The following is an 18,333-nucleotide window of genomic DNA, read 5'->3' as shown; positions in this document are numbered from 1 at the left end:
CCTCTCCTGTGCCATCATCATTTCCGACACACTTGAGCCCATTGTTGCAGTTACTGTCAGCTCATCTGATTGAGGGTCTTCCTTTCTTTTACTGATCTTCCCCTTTTCCAAGTGTGATGGTGGAATGCTGCTCAGCAATCAATAACAAAACTACTAATATAAATAAGAACATGTTTGAACCAAAACAAAATTAAGCTAAGTGAAAAAATTCAAACACTCTAAAAATGACTAAGGGTGACAGAAAGAGAACTGATGCTGCTGAACTGCAGCGTTGGAGAAGAATACTCCCATGGACCGACAAAAGAACAAACAGAAACGTTTTGGAGAAGGTGTGGCCAAAGTGCTCCTTGGAGACAAAGAGGATGAAGTCTCATCTCACATATTTTGGACATGCAGTTAGCAGAGGTTAGTCCTTGGAGAGTGACATGATGCTTTGGAAGGTGCAGGGGCAGCAAAAGAGAGAAAGACCGTCAACCAGATGGAAGGACACAGTGACCACAGCAATGGGCTTGGGTGTATCAGAGATGATGAAGATGTCACAGGACAGGACAGGGTTCAGATCGATTGTTATAGGGTCACAATGAGTCATACTATACTCAAATACACCTACCAATAACAGGCAGCAACATACCCAAATTAGGACACAATTATGTTATTTCTGGACTCTCGTTCTCAAGCTAAACCAGAGAATAATGAAGTCAAACAATCAAGATGACTAATTCACTATAATCTTCATTATCATTTCATTGCCCATCAAATTTGCCAAATTTCATGTTCTGAGGCACTCTACCAAGTTTTAAACCAATGGATCACAAAACTGTCAAATTGAAAGAAATGTAACATTAGTTAAATTTTTAGATGTATCCTTTATATGAAAAGGTAAATCACCAAAGGAGGCAAACTATTCTTTAAAGATGATATTTAAAAATTTTCCTTCAATTCTATAATACATATTTCACCTACAAACTTTATGCAAGACCCAGAAAAAGTTCTACTTTCTTATAAAAATGCAATACTTGTATTACTGGTTTCTCTAAGATATTTAAGAAAACAAAGAATTATAAAGATGTGTGTAGTAATGTCATATTAACAAACAGGTCTGTCCTAGAGAGGGTGAATCCAAGCTGCTCCTTTGAGACAAGGATTAAGAAGCTCTATCTTGCATACCTTGGGCGTGTGGCCAGGAGGGACCAGTCTTTGGAGAAGGACATCATGCTTGGAAGGGTGGAGGAACAGAGCAGGAGAGGAAGTCACAGGATGCAATTGTTTTGGCTCTGTAACTGAGGTAATGAAATCAGGTCTGTCAGAAATAATGAGACTGGCTCAGGATAGGGTAGGGTTTCATAGCTACTGTACTTGGGTTGCTATGAGTCGTCGGTGACTTGACTGCATATTAACATCAAACAACTCAACTCATCGCTGACCCTACAAATGTTTTCAGAGGCAGTAAACTGCACAGGAGAAGAGTGCCTTTTGCCCGTGGAACATCTGGTAGATTCAAACCACAGAGCACCACCGTACTTTCGTGAGGAGCAACTGCTGTTGTTGTTACATGTCATTGAGCGTACTCAGACTCACAGTGACACTATATACAAAAGACAGAAAACTAGGCCACCAGAGTTCTGGTTCTTTTGCTACTCTACAGTACATTAAACAGGGTGCTCTCAGGCCCTAGTGGTATGGAACTGCGCTGCAATGCCAAAAGCACACCGTTTAAATCCACCAGCTGCTCTGTGCAGGAAAAAGATGGAGAAATCTCCTCCTGAGTGATTAAACTGCCTCTGAAAACCCGCTAGAGGGCTAGCTATGGGTCAGCTGGGACTTGATGGTACATAACAACAACATATATTCAATACTCTTCACCAAGTGCACAACTCAAAAGCATTAATTCTTCTTCTGTCTTCGTTAATCACTGTCCACCTTTCACATGCATGCGAAACTGAAGACACCATGGCTTAGGCCAGCTGTGTCTTAGTCTTTAACACCCTTACTAAAGCCCTTTAAATAGGCACTTGACAGCACATTTGCGCAATGCAAATTTCTTGAATGCTTTTAGGTGTTAATCCTAAAAGCTTGTGAGCAGCCACTGAAGGTAAGCCAGGGGTCTCTCCATTTCAGCAAAGCAGAGAAAAGAAAATCAAAGACTATTAGGTTATAGGGTGTTCTGGTGGCCTAGTGGTAAGAAGTTGTGCTACCTAACCAAAAGCAAGTGGTTCAAATCCACTAGACGCTATACTGGAGAAAGTTGGGCAATCTTCCCCCCATGTGATTTCAGACTTGATCCCACTATAGGATCAAGTATGAGTCGGTTACTGGCTTGACAGGACTACAGTTGTCCAAAGGATTGATGTAAACTTCAGTCTCAGTCCGTAACCTTGAGACCTGAAGGATGGTGGCTGGCTACCCCTGCTGACCAATCTGATACAAATGAGAACATGCTATAGGTCAATAGTGTTGGGGGAGAAAATATATTTCAAAAACACAAATTAAAAAATGTGTTAGTAAAAGACACAATTAAAAATCTTCATTTACATGAAGGTCTACAATATCAAAGAAAAGTAAGAAAAGATTTTGCATCCTAATCTGGTACTGTCTCAACAAAGAACAACTCATTGCCATCGAGTCAGAACCCACTCATAGCTGAACCACTGGTGGGTTTTCAGAGTGCAAATATCATACAGGAGGAGACTGCCATCTTTCTCCCTTGAAGCCACTGGTGGATTAGAACAGTGTCCCTTTGGATTGCCAGCACAGCTCCTTATCCACTAGGCCAGAGAGCATATTCTAGACTGGGGACGACTGGAGCCCTGGAGCTTGTTCCTTGCTCTCTTCTGTATATGCATTAACATGTTGCCGCAAATGACGGCAAAAAAAGGTGTTTCTAAGCATGGTCTCAATTTGAAAGTGTGCAACAACGTGTTAATTAGCATGAAAAAGACACACAGGAGATAGAGTTACACATAAATTTAAAAAAAGCAGGCACTGGATTGCTAGTTCTATCACTTACTGGCCTATGCAATTAACCTAATCTCAATTTTGTAATCTCTAAAACTGTATCTAACACCTAAAGTTGTATTGATGTTGCTGTTTTCAGATGTTGTGTCAAGTAAGATTCATAGCAACCCTGCAAACAAAAGATTAATAATAACATTAACATCAACATCAACATTTACTTTGGACCAATGGTTGTTCTGAGTGTTTTCCTTTTTTACAATAATTTATTTAATCCTCTCACAAACCCTGAGCTAGAATATGATAGAAAGATGAGAAAAACGAGAAGTCAGAGAAGTCAGTAACTTGTCCAAGGAAAAGAATCCATGTCCCCGGCTACCCTATAATCCTTGGGGTAACATTTGTTAAGGATTACTACAGTGCCTGGCCCAGAGCACACGTTCAATACGTATTATTTGTTCAACAGCATTTGACAAACAGTTACAAGATTCTCAGGTTACACTTGAGTTCAGCAGGAAAGAATACTGTGATTAACTGGTAATTTCTGCTGTAGACATGGAAAATATTAATGAACACGCTTGGGCCACAAGTTTGTGTTCCCTGTTTTCCACAAAAAAACAAACACTCCCCGTGACAGCCTGCTTTGAGTTTTCCCTTGTTCATCTCAGCATCCCTTGGATCTTGTTTCAGGCCATCATTTTCTCACACCAGATTGCTGACTCCACGCTTAAGCCACTCCCTACCCAGTCATTCTCTTCTGAAAAGATGCTTTCACCACTTACTCCTTAAAGAACCTACAATTGTTGACCACATCAAATCAAAATTTCACCCTTTTAGTTTTCAAGGACCTTCTTAGGACATGGAAGGAACTTGCCTTTAACTCGAGTTCAAGTGCTCAAATGCCTATTTATCAAGTAAATACTCGATATCAATGGCGATATTTTAGTATGCAGAAAATCGTGTTTGTGTTACTTCAGAACAGCGATTAGCATTTTAGTTTTAGCTCTTGACAGAGTCCAATGGAGGAAAAATAATGTTTATGTCTTTCATTTTATCTTTATTAAAAATGAAACTAGATTTATTAAGCCCTTGGTGAAGGAACACAGAGAAGAATATATAAAAGGAAATCTACATTATTTTCAAGCATTACAATGTTAATATCTAGACATCTCTAGGGCAGTTTTCTAATCCTCTCTCTTGAAATTAAAGCATGAGTCATAAGAAAAAAATTTTGAAAGACTAAGGATGGAAAATCAAAACTAAAGAGGGGGGAGAAAAAAACACCCCACAAACCCCAAAATAAAACTCCAAACCAGAAGGTTATGTAGTTGCTGACTGGAACTGAGTCTATTCGAACTCATGATGAGGCAATACAGATTTGTACTCCACCGAGGTTTTAAAGCTGTGAGACTTTTTAGAAGTCAGGTCTTATTTCTGCGGTATCCCTGGGTGAGTTTGAACTTCGAACCTTTTGTATAACAGTCCAGTACTTAACCACTTATGCCACTTAGGATCTCTATACTAAAATAAAACCAAAAGCCAATATACTTATAAATATACTTTATAAAAACTTTGTTGTTATACTTTGTTATAAAAACAAAACCAATAATATACTTGTTGTCATCAGTCAATTTCTATTCATAGGGACCCTCCAGCTATCCGTTTTCTGAGTACAGAAAAGCCTACTTCTTTTTCTTCAGCCGAGTTATGGATAGATATAAACAACTGGAGATGCTGAGCTTTTTGGTTAATAGTGAAACACGTTTCAGACTTTACCACCAGCACTCCTTAAAATGCACCAATTTCGAAGGGTATCTTGAAAAGCTTAGCTGGAAGAAATCAAAGAACAGAAATCACTAGTGTTTATATCAAGTGAGTGCTTTTATAAAAACACAAGTTACTAAGTAACCAGCCAGCTAAATTACTCTCTCTAAGCCGACCACATTGATGGACAAAGTGAGCATGAATTTATGACAAAATGTAAAGAGAAAAATCAAACACGAGGTACCCTGGAGGCTCAGTAATTTGCCAAATGCTTACACGGTTCACCGCCTGGCATGAGGAGAGGCAGGATTATACCAGAAGTTCATCTGACTTGCTTAGAAATGCAAATAATTTCTGACAAAAGCTACGTCCAGATGTAGCTACATCCAGACTATTCCTGACTTGAACATTCTGATGTCAATTCAGGTTTTCTGACACTCAGACATTCAGCAGGTCAGTTCACATGCTCAGAGAGCTGGGGAAAGCAAATAAGCAGGTACCAGCGTGGTCGCTTCTGTTGGTGTTTCTTTTACTTGGGAGGAAATATTAATGCTCCTTCAGTTGAAGACATTGATCTTCTATGACTATATCCCAGGCTTCAAGCTGATGAAATATCAAGTGAGTCTCATGAAGGTACAGTGTAAAAAAGGAAACCAAGACTCTAAGAGATGGGGTAGATAGGTTGGAAAGACAAAGGCATTCTAGAATGTTAATTCACTTAACAAACGTTTATTGAGCAGCTGCCCTCTACTACCCCTAACAATGGAAAGCTGACTCTAATTTTTTCATTGATTACCGTGGTCATTGGAAGGAGGAGTGGCATCCACTTCCGTAATAGCTTGCCTCCGAAGAAACCCTATGAACCTGGAGAGAGGATGAAAGGCACCCAAGCGTGGAGGACTCTCCTTCATAGGGTCACTATGAGTAGCCTGTGACTTGACGGCACTTAACAACAACAACCATGGTCACTTGAACCCTTTAAGTGATCAAAACCCGTCACTGTCCCGAAGTAGATTCTGACTCACAGCAACCCTGCAAAACAGAGTAGAACTGGCCCATGAGGTTTCCAAGGCTGTAAATCTTTACAGAAGTGGTCACGTCTTTGTGTTATCTATGGTGGTCTGTAGCTGAACACTTCAACAATTGCATCAAAGGTCCCAGGATGGCTTAATGATATTTCTTCAGTTACTAACTTAAAATTGGAAGTTTTGTCCCACTCATTTGTAAGCAGAAGAAAAGTCTGAGTATTAACTTCTAGTAGGATTAGTCAAGAAAACCTTCCTGCACTTCTGCTCTCTAACACCATGAGATGGAAGCAACTCCCTCACAACTAACACTCTTCACTGGGTCAAGAAAAAGTGTCAAAATCACAAATTCAGTGAGTTAATCAGAATGTTTCCAACTGGTTAACGTTTCCACCAGGCCCACAAGACAGGACACATGTACATACATTTTCTTACATTTCTTCTCTCTCTCATATATTTGAGCAAGACTATTGACTATGCAAAGGCATTTGATTGTGTGGAACATCACAAATTACGTCTAATATTAAGAAGAATGGGAATCCTAGAACAAGAAGCAAACACCGTATAGTTTAAAACTAAGAAAAAGGTGTGCACCAGGGCTGTATCCTTTCCCCATAACTACTCAAACTATTATTGTTGTTGTTGTTGTTATGTGCCATCGAGTCGTTTGCGACTCATAGCGACCCTATGCACAACAGCCCTAAACCCTGCTCTATCCTGCGCCAACCGCATCACCTCTGACACACCCATCCCGATTACCCCAATCACTGAATCAATCCATCTCATAGAGGGTCTTCCCCTCCTGCGCTGTCCCTCCACCCTCCCAAGCATGATGTCCCTCTCCAAGGACCCGTCCCTCCTTGCAACATGTCCAAAGTATGTCAGACGAAGCCCCAGAATCCTTGCCTCCAAGGAGTAGCTTGGTTTAATCCTCACCAAGATGAATCTGTTTGTTTTCCTGGCAGTCCATGGTACATTCAGTACCCTTCTCCAGCACCACAGCTCAAAAGCATCCACTCTCCTTCTGTCCTCCCTAGTCACTGTCCAACTCTCTGATGCATAACAAGTGATTGCAAATACCATAGCCTGTATCAGGTGCACCTTAGTCTCCAGAGACACTGTTGCTCCTGAGTACTTTAGAGAGGTCCCTAACAGCAGACTTTCCCATCGTGATACGCTTTTTGATTTCCTGACTGCTGGTGCCAAGAGTGTTGACTGTGGAGCCGAGCAAACTGAAGCTGTGAACACTCTCAATCTCTTCGTCATCCATCCTGACGCTGCCAATTGGTCCAGTGGTGAGAATCTTTGTCTTCTTGACATTGAGCCTCAGTGAGAAAATCATTGGAGAAGCTAGGACTTGTGATGAAGATAGTGACATCAGTATTGGAGGAAGAGGCATCAACAACCTGCCTTATGCAGATGGCAGAGCCATGGTTGCTGAAAGGTTTGCTGCAGAAAATCAAAGACTACTATGCCTTCTATATAGACTACATCTGATCATCAGGGGAAGAAAAATATTCACCACTGGGACAACAATCAACATCCTGATGGATGGACCAAAAATTGAAATTGTCAATGATTTTGTCTTGCTTAGATTTGTAATTGGTACCCTTGATACTGCAGTCAAGAAATCAGAAGATGTATTTTATTAGGAACATCTGAGGTTAAAGACCTCTCCAAGGTGCTAATGAGCAATAATGTCAGTTTAAAGACTAAGGTGCACCAGATTTAAACTATGCTTTTTTCCCATTAATTCCTATGTACCTCAAAGCTGGACTTTAAATGAGGTTAACAGAAAAATGGATATATTTCAGTAGTGTTGGAAAAGAGTACTGAATAGCCTATGGCCTGTCAAAAGGACAATCCTTCCTTCTGGCTTCCCACTCTCAAAGAGAATCCTGCGAAATACGGTGAGAGCTGACAAGAACGTGTGCTTAAGACTACAATATGGGTAAAGGATTTAACTCACTTGCTGATGATTTACCAGTACTTTACTTGGAAGCAAAGATGGTGAAGCTTCATCTCCTGGTGGTGGTTGTTGTTAACTGACGTTGAGCCATAGGCAACTGACTCGTAGCGACCCTATGAACGAAAGACCTGAACATTTGTATAACTTTCATCATTTCTCCATGTTCATAGGGTAGCCAGAGGCAAGCTATTTCAGAAGTGGTTGCCACCTATTTCTTAGAAAGTGACATCATGCTTAGAAAGGTGGTAGGGCAGCAAAGGACAGGAAAACCCTCAATAAGATGGACTGACAGTGTGTCTGCACTAACAGGCTCAAATGTGTCAACGACATGAGAATGGTACAAAACAGGATAGAATTCACATCTATTGTTTATAGGGTTGCTAGAGTCATACTTGACTCGAAGGCACTTAACACGAATTTGAAAAATATATAAATCAAGTTCCTTAAAATTCTCTTAGACCCGCTAAGGCATAATTTATGTCTGAAGTCTATTCAAACGTGTATTCCCACATGCCATACAACTAACTGCATATATACTTGAACTGAAAACAATCAGCTGGCTCATTTGCTAGACAGGTTCCAGTGATTAGTTCTTGCCTGTGAAGGAAGAAGCTCTAATGGAGCAAATGGTAAACAACATTTGCCTACTGCTCAAAGACATTCATTTGTATTAAAAGTAAGCACAGATATTCCCACAAAAATCTGGCTGGGGAGTGCATTTTTAAAGTTCAACCCCTCACTCACCTCCTGTGGAACTAAAACTAACACATAGCTAATTCCAGGCTGGGTTGCTGAGCAGGTAAATCCCACAGCAAGTGATCGTCCATCTTTCTCCTGCAGAGGCAATGGTCTATTTGAATTGCCAGACATGCGTGGCCTTTGGGTTAGAAGCACAACTCCCACAGCCTAGGCCTATAGACATAGTAAACATAAAACTGCCAACTGAAACAAGGTGTGGGGAAAGAGGCTTTACACTGGCATAGAAAACAGCACAAAACTATTCCCCAAACCTAACATTTGGGTGTAATTTAGCTCCTGCTATAAATCTGACACTGACCTTATACAGGTTTTGAAGAATGAGATCATAAATTAGCATCCTAGCTATGTGCACTGTATTTTTGGAAAGACTTTGAAACTTGGGACTTAATTTTATTCTCCGCTGTGGCAGAATGTGTTTTCCACACATTCTGGGGTTTGCTTTGAAAGATATTTGTTTTACATAAGGACCAAACACAGCTTTCCAGAACACTCCCTCACTCCCACTTAAAACACTTAAGATTACAATACACTAGATAAGATTTCATTCACTTCCCGTTAAAACTTTTCTTTATATACATAAATATATGTATTATTCAGGAATTAGATTAGTACTTTAGATTCTTGTTTATCAGGAGTTTGGGGTCTTTTATAGAAAGTTCTGGAAAATTGCATTTTCCTGACACTTTATTTCATCGGGGGACCTGCGGAGAAAACTACGATTATTCAGGGGTAGAGGAAATGTTTTGTGTCGCTCATAAAAGCAAACCTATCTAAAAGGTGCGCCACACATCTAGCTAGGGTGAAAGGTCTGTTTTTCAAGACTTGCAACCCTTGCTCCCCACATCCTGCGCTGCCAGATAAAGTGTGGTCGGTGGTCTCTTTGAAAGTCGCCATCAGCGGCCCGGATGCATCAAGTCAGAGCCAGAAACACGCACACATCCACGACTAAGTCACCGCCAGAGTCCCGCCCTGCCACCAGGATCCACGGCTTCCTTCCGTCCCCATCAAGGTGGAATGTGTCCCCAGGCCAGTTGAGGTGCACAGAGGAAGCCCAGCCGCCTGTGACCCTTGCCTGCGCCTGAAGGAAGGAAGGCAGCGGTCAGCCTAGCGCATCTTCTCCGAGCGCCCCAGCGGGGAGTGGAGGTGGGTCGTGGCGGAGGGGCACACGCACTCCGCGTGCACACTCGCCGCCAGCGCCGGGGCGCGCTCACACTCACGCACACACACGCGCGCGCCTGCTCACCAGCACCTCCCGAGGTTCGGAGCCCGCGTGGGACGGCGACTGCGGCAGCTGGCCCCACACCGGCCGTGTGGTCTTCGCATCCGTGTGTCCGCTGCAGCCCTGGCCGCGCGCGGTGGCTCAGGCTGGAAGGCGCGCAGCCGGTGACCCGGGCACCGGCTCGGAGGCGCCCGCTCGCCAGGCTCGGCCGCGCCTCCCCTCTCCGCACGCCAAGGGAGCTGGCGTATTCCACCGGCTCGGCTCACCGCGCTGTTCGCCCGCCTTCCTCCTTTCCTCTCCTTCCTCCCCCCTCTAGGCGGGGGCTGCCAGCGCCCGCCCTCGCCAACCACGCGCGGGCCGTGGACCCCGAGATTGTAGTAGCAGCCGCCGCCTCCGGAACAGAAATTGTCACTGCGATGGTCCCGGCCTCCCCTGCCTCGGCCCCAGGGTGCCGCCTCCGCCTCTGCCTCCGCCCCCTCCTCCCTCCGCGGGGGCGGCCTCCCGCATTCTGCAGAAAAAGCTCGCAGGTGAAAGCATGTCCCTGCTGATGGCCTAGCTCTGGGGCTAAAGAACGGGGCGCCACTTAGCAGCCGGAAACCTGCCACTTCTCACCCCTGTTCCAGGAAGCCACCTGGGTTCTCCCTTTGCTCTATCAATATTATGAAGACAATGAAGATGCTGCTGGATTTGTCTGTGACCCTGGCCTTGGCGTCCAGAGAAGGAAAGGGCTTTATCATTTCCTAATAGAAAGAATGACTTTGAGATATATCCATAACCTTCGCCCATCGTCAAATATTTTTGCTTTTCCCCAACTTTCTTATACTTCTTGATAAGTGCCATCAGCTGTGACTCATAGTGACCCTATGAACAAAGAATCTGAACCCAGCCCTATCCTGTACCATCATCATTTCTGACATACTCAAGACCACCCACCTTAAGAATTGGCTCACATATCCAAAGTATGTGAGAAGAAATTTCACTATCTTTGACTCCAAGGAACATTTTGGTTGCACCTTCACCTACTTCTTGTTGTTAAGTGCTGTTGAGTTGCCTGCGACGCATAGCGACCCTATCTATGTACAACAGCCCTAAACCCTGCTCTGTCCTATTCCCGACTTACTGTCTCCGACACACCCACCCCCATTACAGCGTCACTGAATCAAACCACCTCATAAAGCGTCTCTCCTGCACTATCTCTCCACCCTCCCAAGCATGACGTCCTTCTTCAACGACTGATGGCTCTTCGCAACATGTCCAAAATATGTCAGACGAAGCTTCAGAATCCTTGCCTCCAGGGAGCAACCTGGTTTCACCCTCTCTAGGATGAGCCTGTTCGTTTTCTTAGCAGTCCATAGTATATTCAATACTCTTTCCAGCACTACAGCTCAAAGACATCAATTCTCCTATCATCCCTAGTCATTGTCCAGCTCTCTAATGCACAGCAAGTTATGGCAAAGACCATGGCCTTTCTTAGGCGCACTTTTAGTCTCCAGAGTGACACCATTGCTCTTCAGTACTCTGGGGAGGTCCCTAACAGCAGACTTTCCCATCACGATATATCTTTTAATTTCCTGGCTGCTAGTGCCAAGAATGTTGACTGTGGAGCCAAGCAAAATAAAGCTGTTAACAATCTCAGTCTCTTCACCATCCATCCTGATGCTGCCAATTTACATACTAGGGACATAAAACAATATCTTCTCGATGTTATTTTATCATTATAATCATTATTGTTGTGTTAGCTAAGTGCCTGCTCTGTACCAGCCACGTTATGCACATATTCTTATTTTATCGTCTTCTAAAAACAAGTCTATGAACGTCGAATCAGTTTTACCCCTTGGCAACACTTAATCTGCAGAATCTGCAGAGTAGATCTACATTCCTTGGGTTGTCAAACTTAGGAGCTTTCAGAAGTGTCTCCCAAGGTGCCTCTGGATGGATTCAAATCAACAACAATTTTAATTGTCCACTGCTTAACGTTTTGTGCCATTCAGGGACATCTTCATCAGTCAGTCATTTTGGACCACCCTGCCCCCCATGGGTCCAAAGAGGTGTAAAGAGCACAGGAGGAGATTGGCTATCTTTCTCCCACAAAACTGCTGGTGGGTTCAGACTAGCAGACAGGCCCCACCTTTGGGTCCATCCTCATGGACTATGACACCAGAGCTCTCTAGATTCTTCATGTTGTTGTTGTTGAGTACTGTCGAGTCAGAACTGATCATAGCTGACTCTCTGACAGGTTTTTCAGAAGCAATTAATCACACAGAGGAGACTGCTCATCTTCCTCCAGTGGAGCTGCTGATGGATTCGAATGGCAGCCCATCTTTTTACTCCTTTTCGTGAGCTCTTTTAAATATACTCTCATTATTTTCAAGGTTAAACTACAGTGAATAGACAAAGACGCAGACCAAACCCACTACTGTCCTAGCTATACTGTTTCTAGAGACTCTCCAGTTTCCAAGGCTGTAAATTTGTAAAGGAGGAGACTGCCCACTTTTCTTCCAAGGTGTATTCAAGCACCAGCCATTGGGGTAACAACTCTGATCTGTCGTTAAAAACAGGGTTTATGACTAGACAGACTCTAATTAATTTGTAAATTGTTTAGATATACTGCTCAGGTACTCCCCCAAGTTTGTTTGGAAGGGTATGTCCAAGAGGAAGCTGTCAAGTACAGAATGGAGTGATGGGACATTAAATGTTTTACTTTGAAACTTGGCTTCCAGTCTTGGCTCTGGCACAAACTTAGCTATTTGCCTTCAAGGATTTCACCTTACCTGGCTTCCTCTAGGGCTTTGATTGTTAAAAGGGGGAGACTTGATACTGGAGGTCACAGTCTGGCTAGATTAGGGTAGGTTTTGTGCTATGTGGAGTTAGGATTGACTTCAATAGGTTTTCAGAGGCAGTAAACAGCGTGGGGGAGATTGCCCATCTTTCTTCCATGGAGCAGCTGGTGGATTCGAACCATGGTCCTCTGGGTCAGCAGAGCAACTCCTTATCAGTAAGCCATCTATAGCCTTGACTTTTAAGAAGTGACAATGTTGTTTTCCTAATTTTTAATATGGTTCCAAATTTTAAAAATTCAGAAATTTTGAAAAAATTCAGACATGTGACATCTGAGACATTGAAAGATCTGGAAACATTTGGTCCATGATAAGGTCTCATGGTCATCTACACCCTCCCCATTCTCTATTGAGAAGTTGCTCCTCAGTTTTCCAGAGTCCTCACCACTTTGCATAACCCCTCCGACAGACAATTGAGGGTATAGAAGACATTTATGATTATAGCCCCAGGTTAGTGAAATGCGTATTCTTCTGGACAGATTAACATTCAGAAATAATTAAAAAGATCAAGCAGATGCCTATTGTTGTTGTTGTTGTGCTGTCGAGTCACTTGCGACTCATAGCGATCCTATGTACAACAACCCTAAACTCCGCTCTGTCCTGTGCCAATCGCACTGTCTCTGACACTCCCATTCCAATTATACCAGTCACCGAATCAATCCACCTCATGGAGGGCCTTCCTCTCCTGCGCTGTCCCTCCACCCTCCCAAGCATGATGTCCCTCTCCAAGGACCGGTCTCTCCTCACAACATGTCCAAAGCATGTTAGATGGCGCCTCAGAATCCTTGCCTCCAAGGAGCCACCTGGTTTAACCCTTTCCAGGACAAATCTGTTTGTTTTCCTAGCAGTCCATGGTATTCTCAATACTCTTCTCCAGCACCACAGCTCAAAGGGATCAATTCTTCTTCTATCCTCCTTGGTCATTGTCCAACTATCTGATGCATAACAAGTGATTGCGAAGACCATAGCCTGTATCAGACGCACCTTAGTCTCCAGAGAGACACCATTGCTCTTCAGTACTTTGGAGAGGTCCCTAACAGCAGACTTTCCCATGGCAATGCGCCTTTTAATTTCCTGGCTGCTGGTGCCAAGACTGTTGACTGTGGAGCCAAGCAAACTAAAGCTGTGTACAATCTCAATCTCTTCACCATCCATCCTGATGCTGCCAATTGGTCCAGTGGTGAGAATCTTTGTCTTCTTGACATTGAGCCTCAATCCATATTGTAGGCTGCAGTCCTTGACACTCTGCAGCAGGCGCTTCAGGTCCTCTTCAGTTTCAGCAAGCAGGGTTGTGTCATCCGCATAACGTAGGTTGTTGATAAATCGTCCACCAATCTTGACCCCACATTTCTCCTCATAGAGCCCAGCCTCCCGGATAATCTGTTCTGCATATAGGTTGAAAAGGTATGGAGATAGGATGCATCCCTGGCATACGCCCTTCCCAATTTTGAACCATACAGTGTTCCCTTGCTCTGTTCTGACGACTGCCTCCTGGTCCAAGTATAAGTTTCGCATTAGAACGATCAAGTGTTCTGGGATTCCCATTCTTCTCAGAGTCAGCCATAGTTTGTTATGATCTACACAGTCAAATGCCTTTGCATAGTCAATGAAACACAGACATTCCTCTGGTATTCCCTGCTTTCAGCCAAGATCCATCTAACATCAGCTAGAATATCTCTAGTACCACGACCCCTTCTGAAACCAGCCTGGACTTCTGGTAGTTCTCTGTTGATGTGCTGTTCTAGTTGTTTTTGGATAATCTTCAGTAAAATCTTGCTTGCATGTGAAATCAGTGAAATTGTTCTGTAGTTTCCACATTCTGTTGGGTCACCTTTCTTTGGGATAGGAACAAATATCGATCTCTTCCAGTCAGTTGGCCAAGTGGTCGTTCTCCAGACTTCCTGGCACAACTTGGTGAGCACGTCCATGGCAGCATCTGTTAACTGAAATATGTCAATTGGTATACCATCTATTCCTGGAGCCTTATTTTTTGCCATTTCCTTCAAAGCAGCCTGAACTTCTTCTTTCATCACCATACGCTCTTGCTCATATGTTGTTTCATGAAATTTTTCTGTGTCTTCCAATTCCTTTCGATACAGTGACTCAGTATATTCCTTCCATCTTCTTTTAATACTTCCGGGATCATTTAATATTCTGCCGAAAGCATCCTTGATTATAGCAACTCGAGGTTTGAATTTGTTCTTCAGTTCCTTGAGCTTAAGATATGCTGAGCGAGTTCAGCCCTTTTGATTCCTATTATGAAACAAAATATTCCATTTCCATATTTACAGTAGTTGTTGATCAAGGTCTAACTGGAAGATACTTACACTGCCATGGAAGGTCACGCACCGTAACCTATTACAAATTGCCCTTTTTTGTTGCTGCTGATTTCCCATTACATAATACTGAGAAATCAGTACTCCTATTACTCGCCATTGGGTGTAAATTGGTTTTTATTTGGGCCGGCCTCGGCTTCCTATTTAAAAAGGCATTTGGGCCTTCAGGCCTGGTTTTAATTGTTTTTGATCAAACATTCTTCTAAGTGATATAACACTGACCTCTCCATTTGCTGTACAGAGGTAACTTGTGGTTGCTGTGATGCTAAACACTGTGACACTGATGTGTCAAATGTGATAATGGTTACCTATGGTGGACAGTGTTTGGTGGAACGCCTTGATTAAAAAACAAGCTTGGAAGCAGAGTGGCATCCACTTCTGGAAACTCTATGAACTTGGAGAAATGATGAACATTAGACAAGTGTTCAGATCTTTCGTTCATAAGGTCGCTATGAGTCTTCTACAACTCAATGGCACTTAACAACAACTACTGAGGAAGCTCTTAGTCCATAGGGAGTTGTGCTATTAACCCAAAGGCCATGCCTCTCTAGCAGATTGAATCCTCCAGCAACTCTGGGAGAAATCTCCAATGCGATTTGCAGACTAGGAAAATCGCAATAGGGTCAACGGTGAGTTTGTCCCAATTTAAGGCAATGAAAAGAGAGAGAGAGAGAGACTGGTGAGGAAAGTCTCAGCCCAGCATCTAGCCAGTACTTGCTGAAATTAACCTAAATCAATTTTGCTCTCGCACACAAATACATGTGTGGACTTCATGATGTGTCCCCTGCAGAAACTACCCCCAAGATCATGTGATGCATAGTGATTTCCTGAGCATCCACTCCCTCCAGAAATTAATCTGCAAGCTACTTCAAAAAATGTTCATGTGTTTGATTCCCTACTTTAGAATCCCACACATATGGAACTCAGATTAGAGGAGCCTATCTGCAGAAGTTCTCCTGACTCCTCAATTACCAGCTTGAGAAAAATACTGTTTTCACCTTCCTAGAGACCTGCATCTTGCATTCCTGGCCTCATACATGTGAGGTGAGGTAGATGCAAACTGCCAGCCCTCCTGGCTGAGTAATATGACTGCAAGCTATCCAAAGCTTCATAAAACCAGAATCACCCAATGCTTACTTTTCCTGCCCTCAACAGCTAAAATATGAAATATGAATATGATCTAAGTTCAGCCAATCAAAAATCTCTATTCAGATCTTTAAACCTGAATCCTATGATTCAAGGAGGAGACAATTAGAATGAATTAATTCAGCTATGAAGTGGTGTCTGCATCTATGGGCCACAGTGGTAGATGGCAGTGCCCAATGGCAGCAACAGAGATGCCCTGCTTGGTTGTTTGGGTGATGTGACCTCAATTCTGAGTTCTCCTGCAAAACATCATTGCATGTTTGATGAACCTGAGTCTCCAGCCTTCCTATTTCCTCACTTGCGGACCTCCCAATAAATTTCTGATTAAAGCTAGTCAGAATTGAGTTCAGTGTTTGCCACAAAGAACTTTGACTGATACAGTAAGGTTTGGAGTGATCTAAGCTCTACCCCCTTTCATTAATTGTGTTATTAATAAAGAGTTGGCACTTTGTGGCACTAAGCTTTCAGTTTTAAAAAATTTAAAGGACTCTAAGTTTAAAGATTGAATCTTATTATTCATAATATGCATATTTTTAAGGGTGGATTTTTTTACCTTACCAATCTTATTAGTAAAAATTACTTACAAATAAATATTCTCATCAATACTGATGACATTGCAATGAAATGGACTCTCACATCTAGTGTAGAATTTTGATATACCTCAATAAAAGAAATGTTCAAGGATTTTAATAAAAGCTGTACATTTTCCCCTAAATACTCTTATTTCCAAGAAGGAATATATTCAGAGGAAATTGAAAGTGAGGAAAAACATTTTCACATGGGAATATTTATTAAACTGCTATTCATAATAATTAATATAACTTTGAGTGCTGAACTGTTTATGACAGGTTTTTGATGACTTTAAACTGTGCTATAAAATTAAATAAAAAGGATATGAAATTGCATAAACGTACAATCTCAAGTAGATAATGCAGTGCAGTAATTTTTTTCTTCTTTTCTATTTTTATGTCTTTCTAGACATGGTTTTGTAACTTCCACAAAATGATTGGCTGGAACCATGTAAGGAGTTGCTTAGTGAAAAAGAGTTGTACTGCCAACCCAAAGGTACATGATTTGAATCCACTATCTGCTATTCAGGAGAAAGATGGGCAGTCTTCTCTGCTGTGATTTGCTGCCTCTGAAATCTCACTGGAGGGTCAGATATGAGTATTTCAACTCAATGTTATATAATAACATTCAAATGAGATACTTGTGGTTCACCAAAGGCACTGGATAACTTTCTAACACAAATACAGCACATGGGCGTGAACTTTGCATGGCTATGATTGGGCAAATAAGATTATGGAGTTCTAAAGGAGAGACACCCTCCACCCCCACCCCATTCTGTTAGCCTTAAATGGAGCTAAGCCTCAGAGACTTAGAGGGAATCTACCATCTAGAAGAATCAGGAGTAAAGCATATCCTTTGGAACCAAGATCTCTGCCCTGAGAACATCCTAGACTCAGGAGATAGATATGAGAGAGTTGTAACAGGGAAGCAGAGAGAGATATCATGGTGAGAATCACGTGACAAGTGTATATATATATATATTTGCCCTATCCTGCTCTATCCTACAGCATTAGATAAACAGTGACAGCAGAACCAGGATATGGATACAAGATGACTTCTAAGAAGTTGTCACAACTTTCTAGTCTATGAAGAGAAGTGCTTACAGCATCTTCAGGTAGGAAGCTTCCTCAGCAGAGTGGGTGGGTGCTTCTGAACACATGTATGTGGCCCTGGAGCTTTGAAACGCTGGCTTGAGAAAGGCAGAGTCAGAACCCAAGGATGATGATGCTGAAAGTAAAGGCTCTGGCAGAGAGTGCAAAGCTAAGCCCCAGTGGAAGGACTTGTTGGGGAAAGTCTGTTTATAGGTTTGATTGAAGAAGAGCTGACCTGGCCTTGAATTGCTCCTGTTACTTCCAAAGTGATCCTGACTCTGAATTGTAACTCATTACTTCCCTCAGACACACTGTCATTGGCTCCAAAGGGTTTTCAGGGCTGCTAATTTTGACAGGAGGAGACTGCCCAGCTATCTTCGTTAGACCAGCTGGTGGATTGGAATGGCCAGAGACACTGGCCTTCTGGCCGGCAGCCGAACAATCCATATCATAATGAGTATGGTGTGATTCTGGGTAGCCATTGCAACAGCCAATCCAACCCAGCAGAGTGGAAAGTCCCACGGAAGGGATAATTACGTAAATACTAGTGAAAAGAGTTGGAGATAGAGATGCCTGGTGGGAATCAGCTCAGATGTTGTTGATAATGGGTTTCTCCTTTACTGTAGTGGTAGGCCCATGCCATTTTGGGTTTTTGGTTTTGTTTT

The 18,333-nt window shown here is 42.7% G+C and overlaps 1 protein-coding gene across 1 annotated transcript in view; it reads left to right on the top strand.

The window, feature by feature from the left end:
- Positions 1-18,333, top strand: part of LOC102868837 — a 126,481-nt gene that overhangs the window by 21,140 nt on the left and 87,008 nt on the right. The window contains exon 2 of the mRNA XM_006880398.1: positions 9,554-10,215. Within this exon, the coding sequence (XP_006880460.1) occupies positions 9,554-10,215 (662 nt within the window). The remainder of the gene's footprint in view (positions 1-9,553; positions 10,216-18,333) is intronic.

The sequence above is a fragment of the Elephantulus edwardii genome, unplaced genomic scaffold (assembly GCF_000299155.1).
Source record: "Elephantulus edwardii isolate Elephantulus edwardi_28Jun2011 unplaced genomic scaffold, EleEdw1.0 scaffold00007, whole genome shotgun sequence".
In the NCBI taxonomy this organism is placed as follows: domain Eukaryota; kingdom Metazoa; phylum Chordata; class Mammalia; order Macroscelidea; family Macroscelididae; genus Elephantulus; species Elephantulus edwardii.
Note: the sequence above shows the minus strand (reverse complement) of the source record. Positions and strands in the feature narration are given on the sequence as shown.